Genomic DNA, 13,526 nt, shown 5'->3' with positions numbered 1-13,526 from the left:
CAAAAATGATTCAGCATGTATATCCAAATTAAATTCATCACACTGCCAGTAGTTTAGAGGCTGAAAGTGCTTCTCACCCTGTTAAGATAATCTGCTCTTTGGTTCAGCTTTCATGCCTGCAGGGGCCAAGAGCTCAGAGTCTAAACTTCAATACAGCTGCGAACCCAATGATAGAATCCTAAAGTCATTAAAGGCAATTCTTTTAACACAATCACTTTTAGCGTTACTGTGTTAAAAGGTCCTGACGTAGTTATGCTGGCTACTGTAGATGCTCTGCTGGCTCTAATTTAAAACAACTGTCATATAAAATTAGTAGGCACCATTATTGTGTATGGAACTGAGGTTGCCAAATAAACACAAGTATAGCAGTTACTGAGTCTTTGCAGTACAATATCTATTTACACTTTACCTTTAGCCATATAGGCTCCAATTCTGCTACTGCTGGCTCCCTATGTGAGACGGTTTGTAATGAGTTTTATTGAGCTAGGATCCCAGGGTGAAACTATGAATTTCTGATGTTTTCTACAGGCACTAAAAGATCCCTGCTGCTTTATGTTATATCAAAACTCTCGGGAGGGGCCGCGGTTCAGTGGACAGGAGTGTTTGAGGGGAGTTGTTAATTTTTATAAACATTAAATTGACATAAGAGGTGTATGTGTACATTTTTTGTCATTTTAGTTAGGGCCACCTTTTTTTTTTCCTTCTCTGTTTGAAGGGATCATGAGATAATCATTCCCACGTTCAAGTATAATTAACACAAAAGGCCAGACACCTGCTGGCAGAGTCTGAGACAACATGCCCTGTGGGTTTGAAGTAGAGGTTAGAGGTCTGCATTCCCGCGGCTGTCCCGCGGGAGCCGCGGGACCCGACCAGATTTCTTGCGGCGCGGGAATAAATTTCCAAATAAAATGCGGTAGCGGTCGGTAACTCTGGTGTAATTTGAACGGGAGCGCGCGGTCTGAAAATATAGCGTGCCCGACATTTTTTCGGAACAGCATATCTGTGATTTCCTCATTCTAATTGAGCACTGGTACGGCCAACTATTTTGTTCTTTTGTTTACAATTTTAAGTGACTTTTTTTTTTTCGCGACACTTTCCCTACTGTGTTGACAGAAAAATGTTACGTTTGTATTTTACATAAAAATAACAAGTAGGCCACAATGCTGTATTCGTTTTTATTTATTTTATTTTTGCAACACGTTTTCCATGTTAAAAGATAAATGTTGCATGTTGACAGATAAATGCATCTTGTTTAAGAAAAATAAATACAATCATTGCACAACCTGCAGTTTTATCTGTTATCTCTATTTTTTGGTGGTACCCCATTTAAATGTGAGATTTTGGAAACCAGATCTAAATTTAGCGGGAACGGTCGGGTCGGGTAGAAAATTATTCTAAGCGGGCAGCGGGTGAACAAAGACTGAATATACAGCGGGAGCGGTCGGGTGCGGTACAAAACCTTGCGGGAGCGGGCGGGAGCGGGACTAAAAAAACATTCCCGCGCAGACCTCTAGTTTGAAGTACATCATGAGTCTTTCGGTGCGTCACAGACTGCTTAAGGATTCCCAAAATACCACTAAGCGGCAATCTGTTTTAATAAACTTGCGTCTCAGAGTGTCTGAAAGAGTTTAAGAAGTCATTCTTTTAGCCAGTTCAGCACTTCATTTTTTTTATACCGGATGAGCCACGCCGCTTAAGGAAAACTCACCAGATATTATTTATAATTCTTGGCGAATATGGTTTTCCCTGGTGGTCGTGAATTGGTCATCCTGCATGATTACTTTAGGAATGTTTCAAAACTCATGTGTAGGAAATTTGTGATGTCCAGACGCATTCACTGGGTTGTTTTGTGTCCGTTATTAGCTTTTGCTGTATCAGCCTTCACCATCTCATCTGTTTTAGCCTGTAATTTCCTGCATTTGCCAGAATCACTATTACTGTCGCTCAAAAAAGAAAAAGGGAAACAAACAGCTGTAAATTTGCTGTGATTGATGTGCAAGTTTGTAAATATCGAGCGAACTGATAAGCTCGTGTTTTGATAGTAATTCATCCTCTGTGTGGGCTTGAACACTGTCACAGAACACAACTTAGGCAGCGTATTGTCGTCTGCAGAAGTTTTCACTTGGATTTTAAACTTGTTGTTTATGCCACTGTAGGGAGATCCTAAGAACAAAAGCGCAATAGCTCTTACCCAATTTTGTCCAGGATGCCTGTGATTTCAGCACCACGGATAGCTGCAATTTCAGCACTATGGACAAGAGCGTCTCAGAGAGGCAGCCAACACACTGTATTAGGAATAAGTTGAAAATAAACCAGCATGTGTCAGATCCATCTGTAAGCTTTAGATTACTTTTCCTCCTCCTTTTACGTAGTTCTATGAAGTGTTCAGCCGCTTCATAAAGCCTCAGGTACACAAATGATCACAGATGCCCACGGAAAACTTTAATCCTAGAAATAACCATTCTCTATCTGTTTATTTATTCATATTTTGGTAGATTATTTTCTCCCCCATACCCCATGGGCTGATTTACAGTGGAGATATTTCTGTCGTCATCTCCTCCTGTGACTACAAAGTAAAAATTGCTCTGCCGTGACGTGGTGATAGGGTTTATTACTGGAAAGATCGCCAATCAGACTTTTTATTTCACTGAGGAAAGAGCCTCATAGCAAATGTCAAATGCAGATTCTAGATTTAATTTGTAGATATGGCCATGAAAATGAACAAATTTGTTAGCTTGACAGGGGTGAGGAGTGTGTGTGTGTGTGTGACTGCAGACTGCTCCTTTTTTCTTTAATATTTTTAGAGGATATTTCAGGGCTGTAAAGGATGCTGGATTTGGATAAGGATGCTTGGCCTGATGAACATTTACTGATTACTTTTAGCACGAAGACAAGATGTGAGAAATAGGATGGATGTAAAGAGGAAATGGAGGGCAGAGCATTAAGGCATCGCTATTGAGTTAAAGAAGTAGAGGGGGGGAGGGCATGGACACAGAATGTGCCCATCAGTGTGGAGTTAATGACAAGAATAAGAGCTAACACATGCATCTGACCTTTTACACACCAGTCAGAATATGTCATCAGCAGCACGGGGAGTTTCTGGTAGCACTTTTCTCCCCTTTCGTCCACCTGCATGTCACTGTAACTGTAAATATTTGCTTAATGTCGTGGGTCCTTGTTGGATTCTTTAAAAGCCAGAGCTCTGTGTGTGTGTGTTTTGTTTGTCTTGACTGCTTGAGTAAATCTGTAGCGCGTGTGTGGGGTCCTCTTCGTGTCTGTGTAAGCGTGCACGTCGACTCCTCGAGGGTGTGTGTGTTGATCTTGTTTATGTGTCCAGGCCAGTGGTTAAGGCATGACGGATGGGGATAGGGGAGACAGAGGAGGAGAGGAGAGGAAAGACGAATGACCTGACAGCTCCCCTATTCAACTCCTAATCACTGCATGAGCATGGAGGCTGTCTATGACAGGGGGAGCCGGTGTACGCGTTGGGAGAAGACAGAGATGAGGTGTCTGTGTTGTGCATTTGGTTGAAATGCAGAGCGCAGTTTTAAATTTTTAAAAGTCTGCACCAGTAGTGTCTTTGATACTTTGTCGTTGCAGTTTTTGCATAAATTTCCTCAGTTTGTCACAAAACATGAACCGATTTACTCTGAAGGTCTTACTGCTGTCTACTTTATGTAAAAGACAAAATATTTGGCAAGTTTTCCAAAGTAGGAAACATTATGTGGTGTGAAATATTTAAAGCGTAATGGTGTCGGCTCAGTTGCGTTTTTAAAAAGCAGGTTTGTAGTCTGTATTTAGAGATGCCCATAGTCTGATGTTCACAAGAAGGTCTTTTTTTTTTTTTTGCTTGTGTCCCTGCCTCAAAACTGAATTTCACAGAGCTAAATCTTGACTTTATAGCTGAACACTGGAATTTGAAAACAAATGCATGCTGATTAAGGGACTCAGTGGAGCAAGTGACATTTCAAATTTGTGGCTTCAGTTAGACAAGTGTGCCATATTTATCGCATCTCTGTGGATGCTTCGGCTTGTAGTTGTGGTGATCTGTGACTAATGCAAAGAGGAGTGCCTCAAAACAAGAAGCTAACTAGCGAATGAACTTTGTAGTTTGCATTTAACTGGCATTTTTGTTTGTTTGGATACAGCGCTGCACTGTTTAGTTGTTTAAACTTGTATTGATTAAGTGAGTTAACACAGGACGTTTGCCACCCAGAGGCTCTTTTAAGTTCATCTGTCTGAAGAACTAATGAGCTCATCCACACTTCATAAGAGTCGCCACTCCTTCTAGATGAGTTGGTCATTTAATACAACTTAGACACAATGATCACCAAATGAGTCTTAACCCAAAGTGGGCTGAAGGTCAGAATTATCATTTTACTGGAATTAACTTGTGAATTTGGATCCTGAGCTGGATGAGCAGCTATGTCACTGGTTTCATGTTGCAGGTAAATGCCTCGGAGGCAGAGTAACCTTTCTGCTTTGTCTTAGTTCTTCAAGCGAATGTCAAGCCAGTTTTATTTATGTAGCACATTTAAAACAACAGAAGTTGACCCATTGTGGTTTCCAGGCAAACTCATTTACATTCCCAGGTCTCCAACAAAACCAATTTTCAAAACACAAACCTCACATGGTCAAACAACACTGTTAAAAATGAAAATAGAGCAAAAACTACAAGAATGGTAGAAATATAAATAAAATAGTATTTAAAAACTATAAAAAGGAGTCAAAAATCAGATAATTTTTAAATGAGATTTTACATCAGAAACACCAGCTAAAATTCACAGTGGACCAAACCTTGTGGCACCTCAGATTTGATGAAAACAAACAGAAAATAGGTTGTTGGGGGGGTTTTTTTGTTTGTTTTTTTCTGTTGGATGGCAGATTATTCCACAACCTGCAAAATAATAGGGGTGGGGGAAAAAATCGATACTGTGTAGTATCGTGATATTTTGTTTGCTAATAATGTATCGATACAGGGACAGCAGAAATCGATATTTTGTTACAAAAAAAGTTTTTGTGGACTGGAACTCTGACTTCAGAACATTTTGATCCTTTTTCTGAGCAAGAATCCTGACATTCCTTCACTGTCCAAATGTGTTTAACTTTCTTTTTGGCAGCAATAAACATGACAGTTTACTTATTTTAATTTAAGACATGTTTTATTTTAATTAAGTTTAAAACTTTTTTATTTAATGTAAAATTATATTTTGTTTTAATTTACTGTCAAATTCTTCAGTTGCTGAATGGGCTGCATAGTTTTCATAAATTGCATAGTTCAGAATAGCTATAATTGTACCAGATGGTTGGATTCAGTTAAGTTGGACTAGACTGTAATACAAACCGTTCAGTTTGTCAACAATAAAACTGACTGAAATGAGAGAAAGACTGAGTGTGAGACTTTGATATTAGATAAAATGAATATTGATAAAGTTTAACTTTATGTGCAGAATAATATCGTATCGTGCGTTAAGTATCGTGATAATATCGTATCGTGGGATATATGGTGATTCCCACCTCTACAAAATAACGGATTAAAATATCTGATACCAATGATGTGTAGCCAACGTAGGGATTTAAAAAAAACATACGGTACTTAAATTTGACATTTCACAGGTTTTATCTAAAACTGAAGTGGGTCGTTGTGCCAGCTAGAAGTCAAGCAGCTGCATTTTGAATCTTCGGTGTTATAATGGTCAACCAAGATGTGATAAAAGCATGGATGAATGTTTAAGTCCTTTAGAGACCAAATTAGCTTTCATTTAGCAATAGATTGTAGTTGGTAAAGCTGCTGTTTATAACACTGATTTAATTGTTAAAAATCAATGAGCTATCCATTAAAAACACCAAGATTTCAAATGGAATTTGAACATAAGTGAGGATATTTGTGGAGCTTAAGGGGGACCAAATAAAATATTTTTCAGTTCAAGTTGAAGTTTTTTCCCCATCCAGGTTTTTGGATGATTCACTGTCTCTTTGTAGGAGTCCTTAGCAAGTAGATAAAACTAAGTGTCATCCACATAGCAGTGATATGAGTTTCTGAATGATGGTGATGCGGTGGGTCATTGTATAATTACATTTGCTGACATTTTAAAAACATCTGGAGCACAAAGCTGTTTTGCAGAGTCAAGTTTCACACTGGTTTTCCTGCATCTGAAAGACAACCTTTACTGCCCAAGAAAAGGAAACCATTCTTCATCTCTAGGTCTAATAAATGTGGCATCCCTCAAGGACCCAGTTTAGGTCCTGTTCAGTGTCAAATAGCTGCACTGAGATCCAAAAATCAAATCAAATCAAATCACTTTTATTGTCACATCACATGTTCAGGTACATTGGTACAGCACATGTGAGTGAAATTCTTGTGTGCGAGCTTCACAAGCAACAGAGTTGTGCAAAATACAATAATGTAAACAAGCAAAATACAAGAATGGCTACATCTGAAACTAATAAATATATGTACAATATATAATAGTATATGCATTTCTGGATGTGTATACTAAATATTTTTCTGTGTGTGTGTGTACACATATTTTACAAATTAAATAGAGTAAACAATAAATAAAATATATAAAAATATACAGAGTTGAATATGTACAAAACAAGTGGCATTTATATACAGTGTGGAGTGCATAATGTTGAAGTTCCAGTAGTGAAGCTGAGGTGTCTATGAGTGTTCAGCAGTCTGATGGCCTGGTGGAAGAAGCTGTCTCTCAGTCTGCTGGTACGGGACCGGATGCTGCAGAACCTCCTTCCTGATGGAAGCAGTCTGAACAGTTTATGGCTGGGGTGACTGGAGTCCTTGATGATCCTCCCCGCTTTCCTCAGGCACCGCTTCCTGTAGATGTCTTGGAGGGAGGGAAGCTCACCTCCAATTATCCGTTCAGAGCACCGCACTACTCGCTGGAGAGCTTTGCAGTTGTAGGCGGTGCTGTTGCCATACCAGGTGGTGATGCATCCAGTGAGGATGCTCTCAATGGCACAGTGATAGAAGGTCCTGAGGATGCGGGGGCTCATGCCGAATCTTTTCAGTCTCCTGAGAAAGAAGAGGCGCTGCTGCGCCTTCTTCACTGTTTTGTTTGTGTGTACTGACCACGTAAGATCCTCAGCCAGATGTACGCCAAGGAACCGGAAGCTGCTCACTCTCTCCACAGCAGCGCCGCTGATGGTGATGGGGGTGTGTACTTCTCTGCACCTCCGGAAGTCCACTATCAACTCCTTTGTCTTTGCGACGTTGAGGGTGAGATGGTTGTCTTGACACCAGTGGGTCAGGGCGCTGACCTCCTCCCTGTAAGCTGTCTCATCACTGTTGGTGATAAGACCCACCACTGTAGTGTCGTCCGCAAACTTCACAATGATGTTGGAGCTGTTAGTGGCTGTGCAAGACTAGAAGGGTGACAGGAACCAGAATCAACAGATAAAATGATATCACTTTACACATTTAACAGAGCAGGTTTTATACTTTGCAGGTGTCTGTTTCAGTTGGTATTTTAGCAAACGTAGGACCGCATAATACAGCAGACGTCTCTTGCAACCTGTTGGATTCTTTTGTTTCACCCAGAAATTGATGTCAGCATAACTAATTCTCAGTTTGCTAATATGATTAAAATATTTTTAAAATCATCTAAAAAAAACATCTAGGGAATCGGTGAGGAAATGGGAAAGAGCTGGCTCTATCTCGGGTGTTCGTTGCAGGAGTATAAGGCAACAGGACAGCTTTGTCTAAATAGATTACTGTCTGTTTACTTTAGGCTTGAATATAAACAAGGCAATAACACAAGTAGACATGTGACTCCCAAAAATATGATTTTTACCATGATGGTGAAAAAATGTCAGCTGCAAATTGCACTCCGAATATGATCTGATCTGTGAAAACACCTTTGCATTATTGTCACTGATTCTTTCTCCATCTATGTGTAAACACCATCCCTTCTGTGTGACCCCCTGCTATTTTACAGTTATAAATTATTTATAGGATATAAATAAGGAGCAGTCTGGACTGTAACACTGTAACACCTGCATTTTTTTCCCCTCACTCCACCTACTCACCTGCTAGTGAAAAATGACATCCAATCTTGGTGCAGACAGATTGCAGACAGCGAGAATGCATAAACTAGCAGGTGATACGATTTATTTTCCTCCCTGAGATATCCAGACTGCATTTTACCGTCACGTCTAAATTATATCTGGATTAACATATGGCTTCTCCTCATTCATTATGAGGCAAATAATTGCAAGAAAGGTACATTGCCATATTTTCTCCAAAAATCTAAGTTAAATTGGTAATAACTGAACGTTATGTTTAGCCTACGGAAAAGTGTTGCAAAGTAGTGATGGAGCTGACTTGTGTGCAGTTGTGCCAACAGGCTGCGACGTCAATACTTAGCTCACAACGCTGCTTTGACAATCACCGGTAAAGCTGATTGCAACAAGAGTAATAACGACGGGCTGTGAGCAGAGTAGCAATAAAACAGACACTCTTGTGGTGATAAACAAAGCGCTCCAAGGGTAAAAGTTGGGCGAGGACACAGCCAGATGTCATCTTTTGCCGGGGGGAAAAGTGCCTGTTATTTAGTATGTAGCCAAAAAAAAGGCAGGGATTTCTTTTTTGGTTTTTCCTCAGGAGGCATGTATGTGAGAGTTTAAGTATTCCATGTTGGAGGGAGCCTGAATTCAACATGAATTCAGCTCTACAGTACATGTGTTCACTAAAAACTAATACTGTACTCAAAGGTGTGTGTGTGTGTGTGTGTGTGTGTCTCTGTGTGTGTGTGTGTGTCTCTGTGTGTGTGTGTGTGTGTGTGTCTCTGTGTGTGTGTCTATGTGCTAAAGAATATGCAAAGCATTTGGGAACTCAAGCCGCTATCATCACTTGCAGGAAAGTGTGTGTGAGCACTCGTGTTTTGCATGCTGTGCGCATAGCTCTGAAAGCTGGAGCTCAGCGGTTGTGTCGGGGCATCCAAATCAGGAAGGGGCCTCTGAGTGTTTGTGTGAGACATTACTGAGATGAAGATGTGTTGAAAAGGAGACAAAGTGGTAGGTAGGGAGAGCCCAAGTGTTTGTGTGTTTTGTCCTTTTTCTTTTTTTCTTTTTTTTTTGAGTGTGCATTAAAAATCATTAGGGGAAATGGAGTGAAGGGACTGCTTGTGCATCTGTGTGTGTGAGTGAGTGTGATGGCCACAGGCATACTGAGCAGCCTCATAATGAACACATTGATCTAGTACAGCAGAGGAAAAGGACGACCCTCCATGCATTAATAGTGACGTTAATCTTCTCCTCCATTATTTCCGAGTCTTTCATTAGATACGACCGTTGGTGTTATTTCTCTCGTGTCTCTGCCTCGTCACATTTCTTTTTTTTATTTCAACTTTTTGATTGCACCCTCCACCTATTACGTTTGTTTACACGTATAAATAATAGATGTGGATGTCGAGAAAATATTCTAAACTTGTCCAGGTGAAACAAAAATATCCCAAGGCCCTTTATTTAAAAAAAATAAAAGACGACTCCTGTGTACTAATAAAATCCTGCTTGTCATAAACTGAGTTTAGATTCTAAACATAAGATGATATTTTTAGTTTTAGAGTAAAAGTAATAATTGGGAAAACGGTTTATTTTTTCTTTTTTGGCCAAAATTGGATGACATGTTTGTAACAGAAAATGAAGATTCAAATAGATGGCCAGTGAGACTGACTGGAAATTGAGGGAAATGTTTTTCTGCCCCTTTAAAGTAAATCAAGATTAGACAAACCCCGCAGGTGTGGAGTTGGTTTTAGGTCAGGGGTGGGCAACTCCAGGCCTCGAGGGCCGGTGTCCTGCAGGTTTTAGATGTGTCCTTGAACCAACACAGCTGATTTAAATGGCTAAATTAGCTCCTCAACATGTCCTGAAGTTCTCCAGAGGCCTGGTAACGAACTAATCATGTGATTCAGGTGTGTTGACCCAGGGTGAGATCTAAAACCTGCTGGAATTGCGTCACAGTTACAAGTGTTACTAAACTGCCTAGATGTGAGTTTCTCCTGTTTTACCTTTCTGCTAAGCTGCTACTGATGGTAGCATCGTAACGTACCATCTGCACTTTCCCAAAGTGAACCCTTTAATGGCGTGAAACACATCGCTTCTTTAGCTAATATGTTTTGTTTTTAATCAAACGCACTGGGTTTGCCAGTCTTCATTTGGCTGGCCTGTAGCTTTGATTTTGATCCAATAAAAATGTATTACATAACCATATCCAGCTTTCACAAAGCTGCTTGGAGACTGGTATGTGAGGCAGCAGCATATGATCTAGTTTAATGCAGTTATTGTTGGCAGATTCTGTAAATGGAAGAGGAAAAAAAGGTCCACAGGTTTTTGAAGTCTTACTGCAGCGATAGCATTGGGCGAAAATCCCTTTTTGTTTTGGTCCACAGCTTGTAGCCCAAGGCTTGGCAGTGCAGCACAGCCATGTGAATCCTACAGCTCCTGTCGCTTTTGCTCTCCAGCTCCTCTCCCAGTAGTAGACGGCTAAGACTGCAGTGTCATCTTGTGTTTGTGCCCGTATCCCTCGGAAAACAAACCCTCTTTTCCCCTCACTAGGGATGTGATCAATGGGCAAACGTGGAGTTTTCCCACATTTTCACTTCGTATTTTGAAAGAACTAATGGTCTCATTCATAGAATTATTAAAAAAAAACTAGTTTTTGCTTTTTCTCTTGCATTCAACTCCATCTTTGCCTTTTATTAGTATGACTAGCATGAGCTTTAATATGCCCAGGCACATTGATCTCTCCCCTACATCCCTCCTCTCTCTCAGCACTGCATGTGGGGCATGCATCTGTGTGTGTTTATTCCCCAACTGCCTTCTCCCAATTACATGATTTCTGAGTAATTGTGCTGTTGCAATCATTTGAAGTCAATCTGGTTTTGACCGTCATCCAAATGCCCAAATTATGGTTGGTTGTTAGGTCAATTGGGTCCATATGTGGGTTACGTTTAATGGGGGCATATGCTTAAAGGTAGTTTGCCTACGTGTGTGTGAGACGGAGACATTCATCTATAAACTGCAGAGATAACTGAGTGGATCGGACATTTATGGGCTCAAGTTTCGTCACACAGCATACTGGGGTGGTCCTCTGGGGTTCAGTTTGCGTGTGTTGGTTCTGTATACTTGTGTGGATGAGGTTTTCTTTTTAAATGTCACTTAAGAGTCCACATCGGGCTGCATGCAAAGACACTTTTGACAGACTTGGAGAAATTCTTTCACACAGTTTATACCCCACCGCCCTTCCTTTGGGACATTAAACAGTGATGAACACATTTAAAGCTGCTTCAAGAATATATTAACGCATACTTTCACTCAGTCCCTCCAACTCTCTGCTCTTTTGTGCTTTTCTTTCTACTAATCGCTCTCCTATTCCTCCCCCCCATCACTTTCTGTGGCTCCTACAACAATTCAAAGCAGTCTAGTCACATTAAGTCAGGCTTGCAACAGTGGAGGGAAAAACAGGCAACAAATCAAGTAATGAAATCAACTCCAACAATTAAATATTTCTCCTGTATGTTCTCCCTTGTTCACGCTCCCTCTCTTGGCTAATTTAGAGAGCATAATTGGCGCTGTAATACGTTGGAGGCAGGCAAACACCAGCAACATAGAAATAAAATGTAATTAGTTTTACAGTTGACTTTTCTCCCTGTTCCTCACACACGTGTGCTTATCTATTGAAGCTGGGACTGTTTGAAGTACTGCGTTATTAAAATTTTGAGTTTTTTGTGACATTACAACTTGTTTACTGATGTGACGGTAGCGCGTATGCTTTGTATCCTTAACTGTTTAACACTGAGCTCTTACTCGAGACGCTTTCTTCAAAAAAGCAGGAGCTTTTGTTTTTTTTTTCTTCAAGTGATTAAATTGCAGAACAGAGCGGCAGCATGATTGTGGTCTTGACTCGCTTGCTTTCATATACTGTGTGTGAGTTTGTGAAAACGAAGCCTTTGTTAATTCAGCGTTTTTACTGACACACGTTCTCCTTTTTTTTCTCTCCATCTCTAGACCAACATCCCGTTCCTCCAGAACGTTCTGTCCAACCACCAGTTCCTGCACTCCACAGTGGACACCCAGTTCATTGACGAGAACCAAGAGCTCTTCAACCTCAAACCCACTCAGAACAGAGCCCAGAAACTCCTGCACTACCTTGGTCAGTGCAGAAACGATACATTGTAACACTTAAAGGTGGAAAACAAATCAATTTACATGATCCATACTGACTGAGCACTGTCACCATTGATTGTTGGGCTTAGGTTTATTGCCCATCAAAACTGTAGCACTTTTCCACAAAGCTAAGCTTATCTAAGACGAGGCTATTAAGAAAGATTAATAGCTTGGCAACCAACTATATCGAGCAGAGCTGCTTGTTTCTGTAGCTACTAAGAGTTGGGAAAATGATAACATTTCAGGTGCTAAAGACCTTTAGATTAGGTGCTACTCTACGAAGGAGGTCCAACTTACTGATAAGACCAGTAAAGTTAAATATTCTTATCTCAGGCTTTCACCAAACCTTGGGTTTAAAAAGACAAAGCTCAATTCTGTGCAAAAGGGAGATAACCTGGATGTCTAATGTGCAGAAAACCTCTCGCACACAAATGTAGCAGGACACATGTGACACACAAGTCCTATAATCCATACCCTCTTGTTTTTCAGGTTTGCTGGATGTCTTCTAGGCTCAATCTGATTTGTATTCTCTATTTTTATGCTCGTATCCAGGTCATGTGATGGTGAATGGACCAACAACACCCATCCCAGTCAAAGCTAAGCCCTCTTCCACAGACCCCGTCGTTCCTCCCGTCACCATGGGTACGTCAATCCAAAGGCAGTTTCACCAGTCATTGCACACAGTTTTCCCTCACAAATTATTCAGTAAACTCCGATGGCAGCTCGCCCTCCCAGTCAAAAATCAATAACACATTGTCCCAAACCGTAAAAGCATTTGGCTTAACGAAGCTTGGGCCTGAGCTTCAGTCAACAAAATGTTATAAGGAAAAAAAAAAGTTAAAATAAAAGACAGGTTGTGACCCACAAGACGAGTGTCCAGGACTGTTATCATAAAAATATCAAAATGCATCATCCCACATTGAATTTATTACATTTGGACTCATTTAGCAAGGTACTGCCACAGCAAGTGTCACAGGTTCCTCTTTCTCCTGGGGCAGCGTTGCTAAAAATGTAAACACTTGTGTATCCATAGGGCACTTTGGATAAAAGCACCCGCCGAATGACGAATGGTCTGTCGAACGCTCTGATAGCTGTAGGCGGAAAGGCCTTCCTAAATGGCTCCGTTTAGCACTTGGGGAGGTAAAGGGTTTTAGCCCAGAGTGCTCTGCTGAGCTGTGAGTACAGTCGGGGAGAGGTGCAGCTCATTGTTTCTGAAAGCAGAAGTTCTCCGCTTCTCACCCCGCTGTGTGCACGACTCCCTTGTTAGTCTTAAAGGAAAGGCCAAGGGCCAAGCTGGGCTCTTTGATGAGCTGCTTTGGGTCTCTGGAGTGAAGCCACCCCCT

The 13,526-nt window shown here is 40.8% G+C and overlaps 1 protein-coding gene across 1 annotated transcript in view; it reads left to right on the top strand.

Annotated features, from left to right (window-relative positions):
• Window positions 1-13,526, top strand: part of pcxb (pyruvate carboxylase b) — a 313,827-nt gene that overhangs the window by 247,681 nt on the left and 52,620 nt on the right. The window contains exons 13-14 of the mRNA XM_085349662.1: window positions 12,025-12,169; window positions 12,736-12,825. Of these exons, the coding sequence (XP_085205788.1) occupies window positions 12,025-12,169; window positions 12,736-12,825 (235 nt within the window). The remainder of the gene's footprint in view (window positions 1-12,024; window positions 12,170-12,735; window positions 12,826-13,526) is intronic.

Source organism: Diplotaxodon limnothrissa, linkage group LG3, assembly GCF_057381915.1.
Source record: "Diplotaxodon limnothrissa isolate DT_005_m linkage group LG3, D_limnothrissa_male_GT1.1, whole genome shotgun sequence".
NCBI classification, from domain to species: Eukaryota; Metazoa; Chordata; class Actinopteri; order Cichliformes; family Cichlidae; genus Diplotaxodon; species Diplotaxodon limnothrissa.
This window is presented reverse-complemented; position numbering and strand designations above follow the sequence as displayed.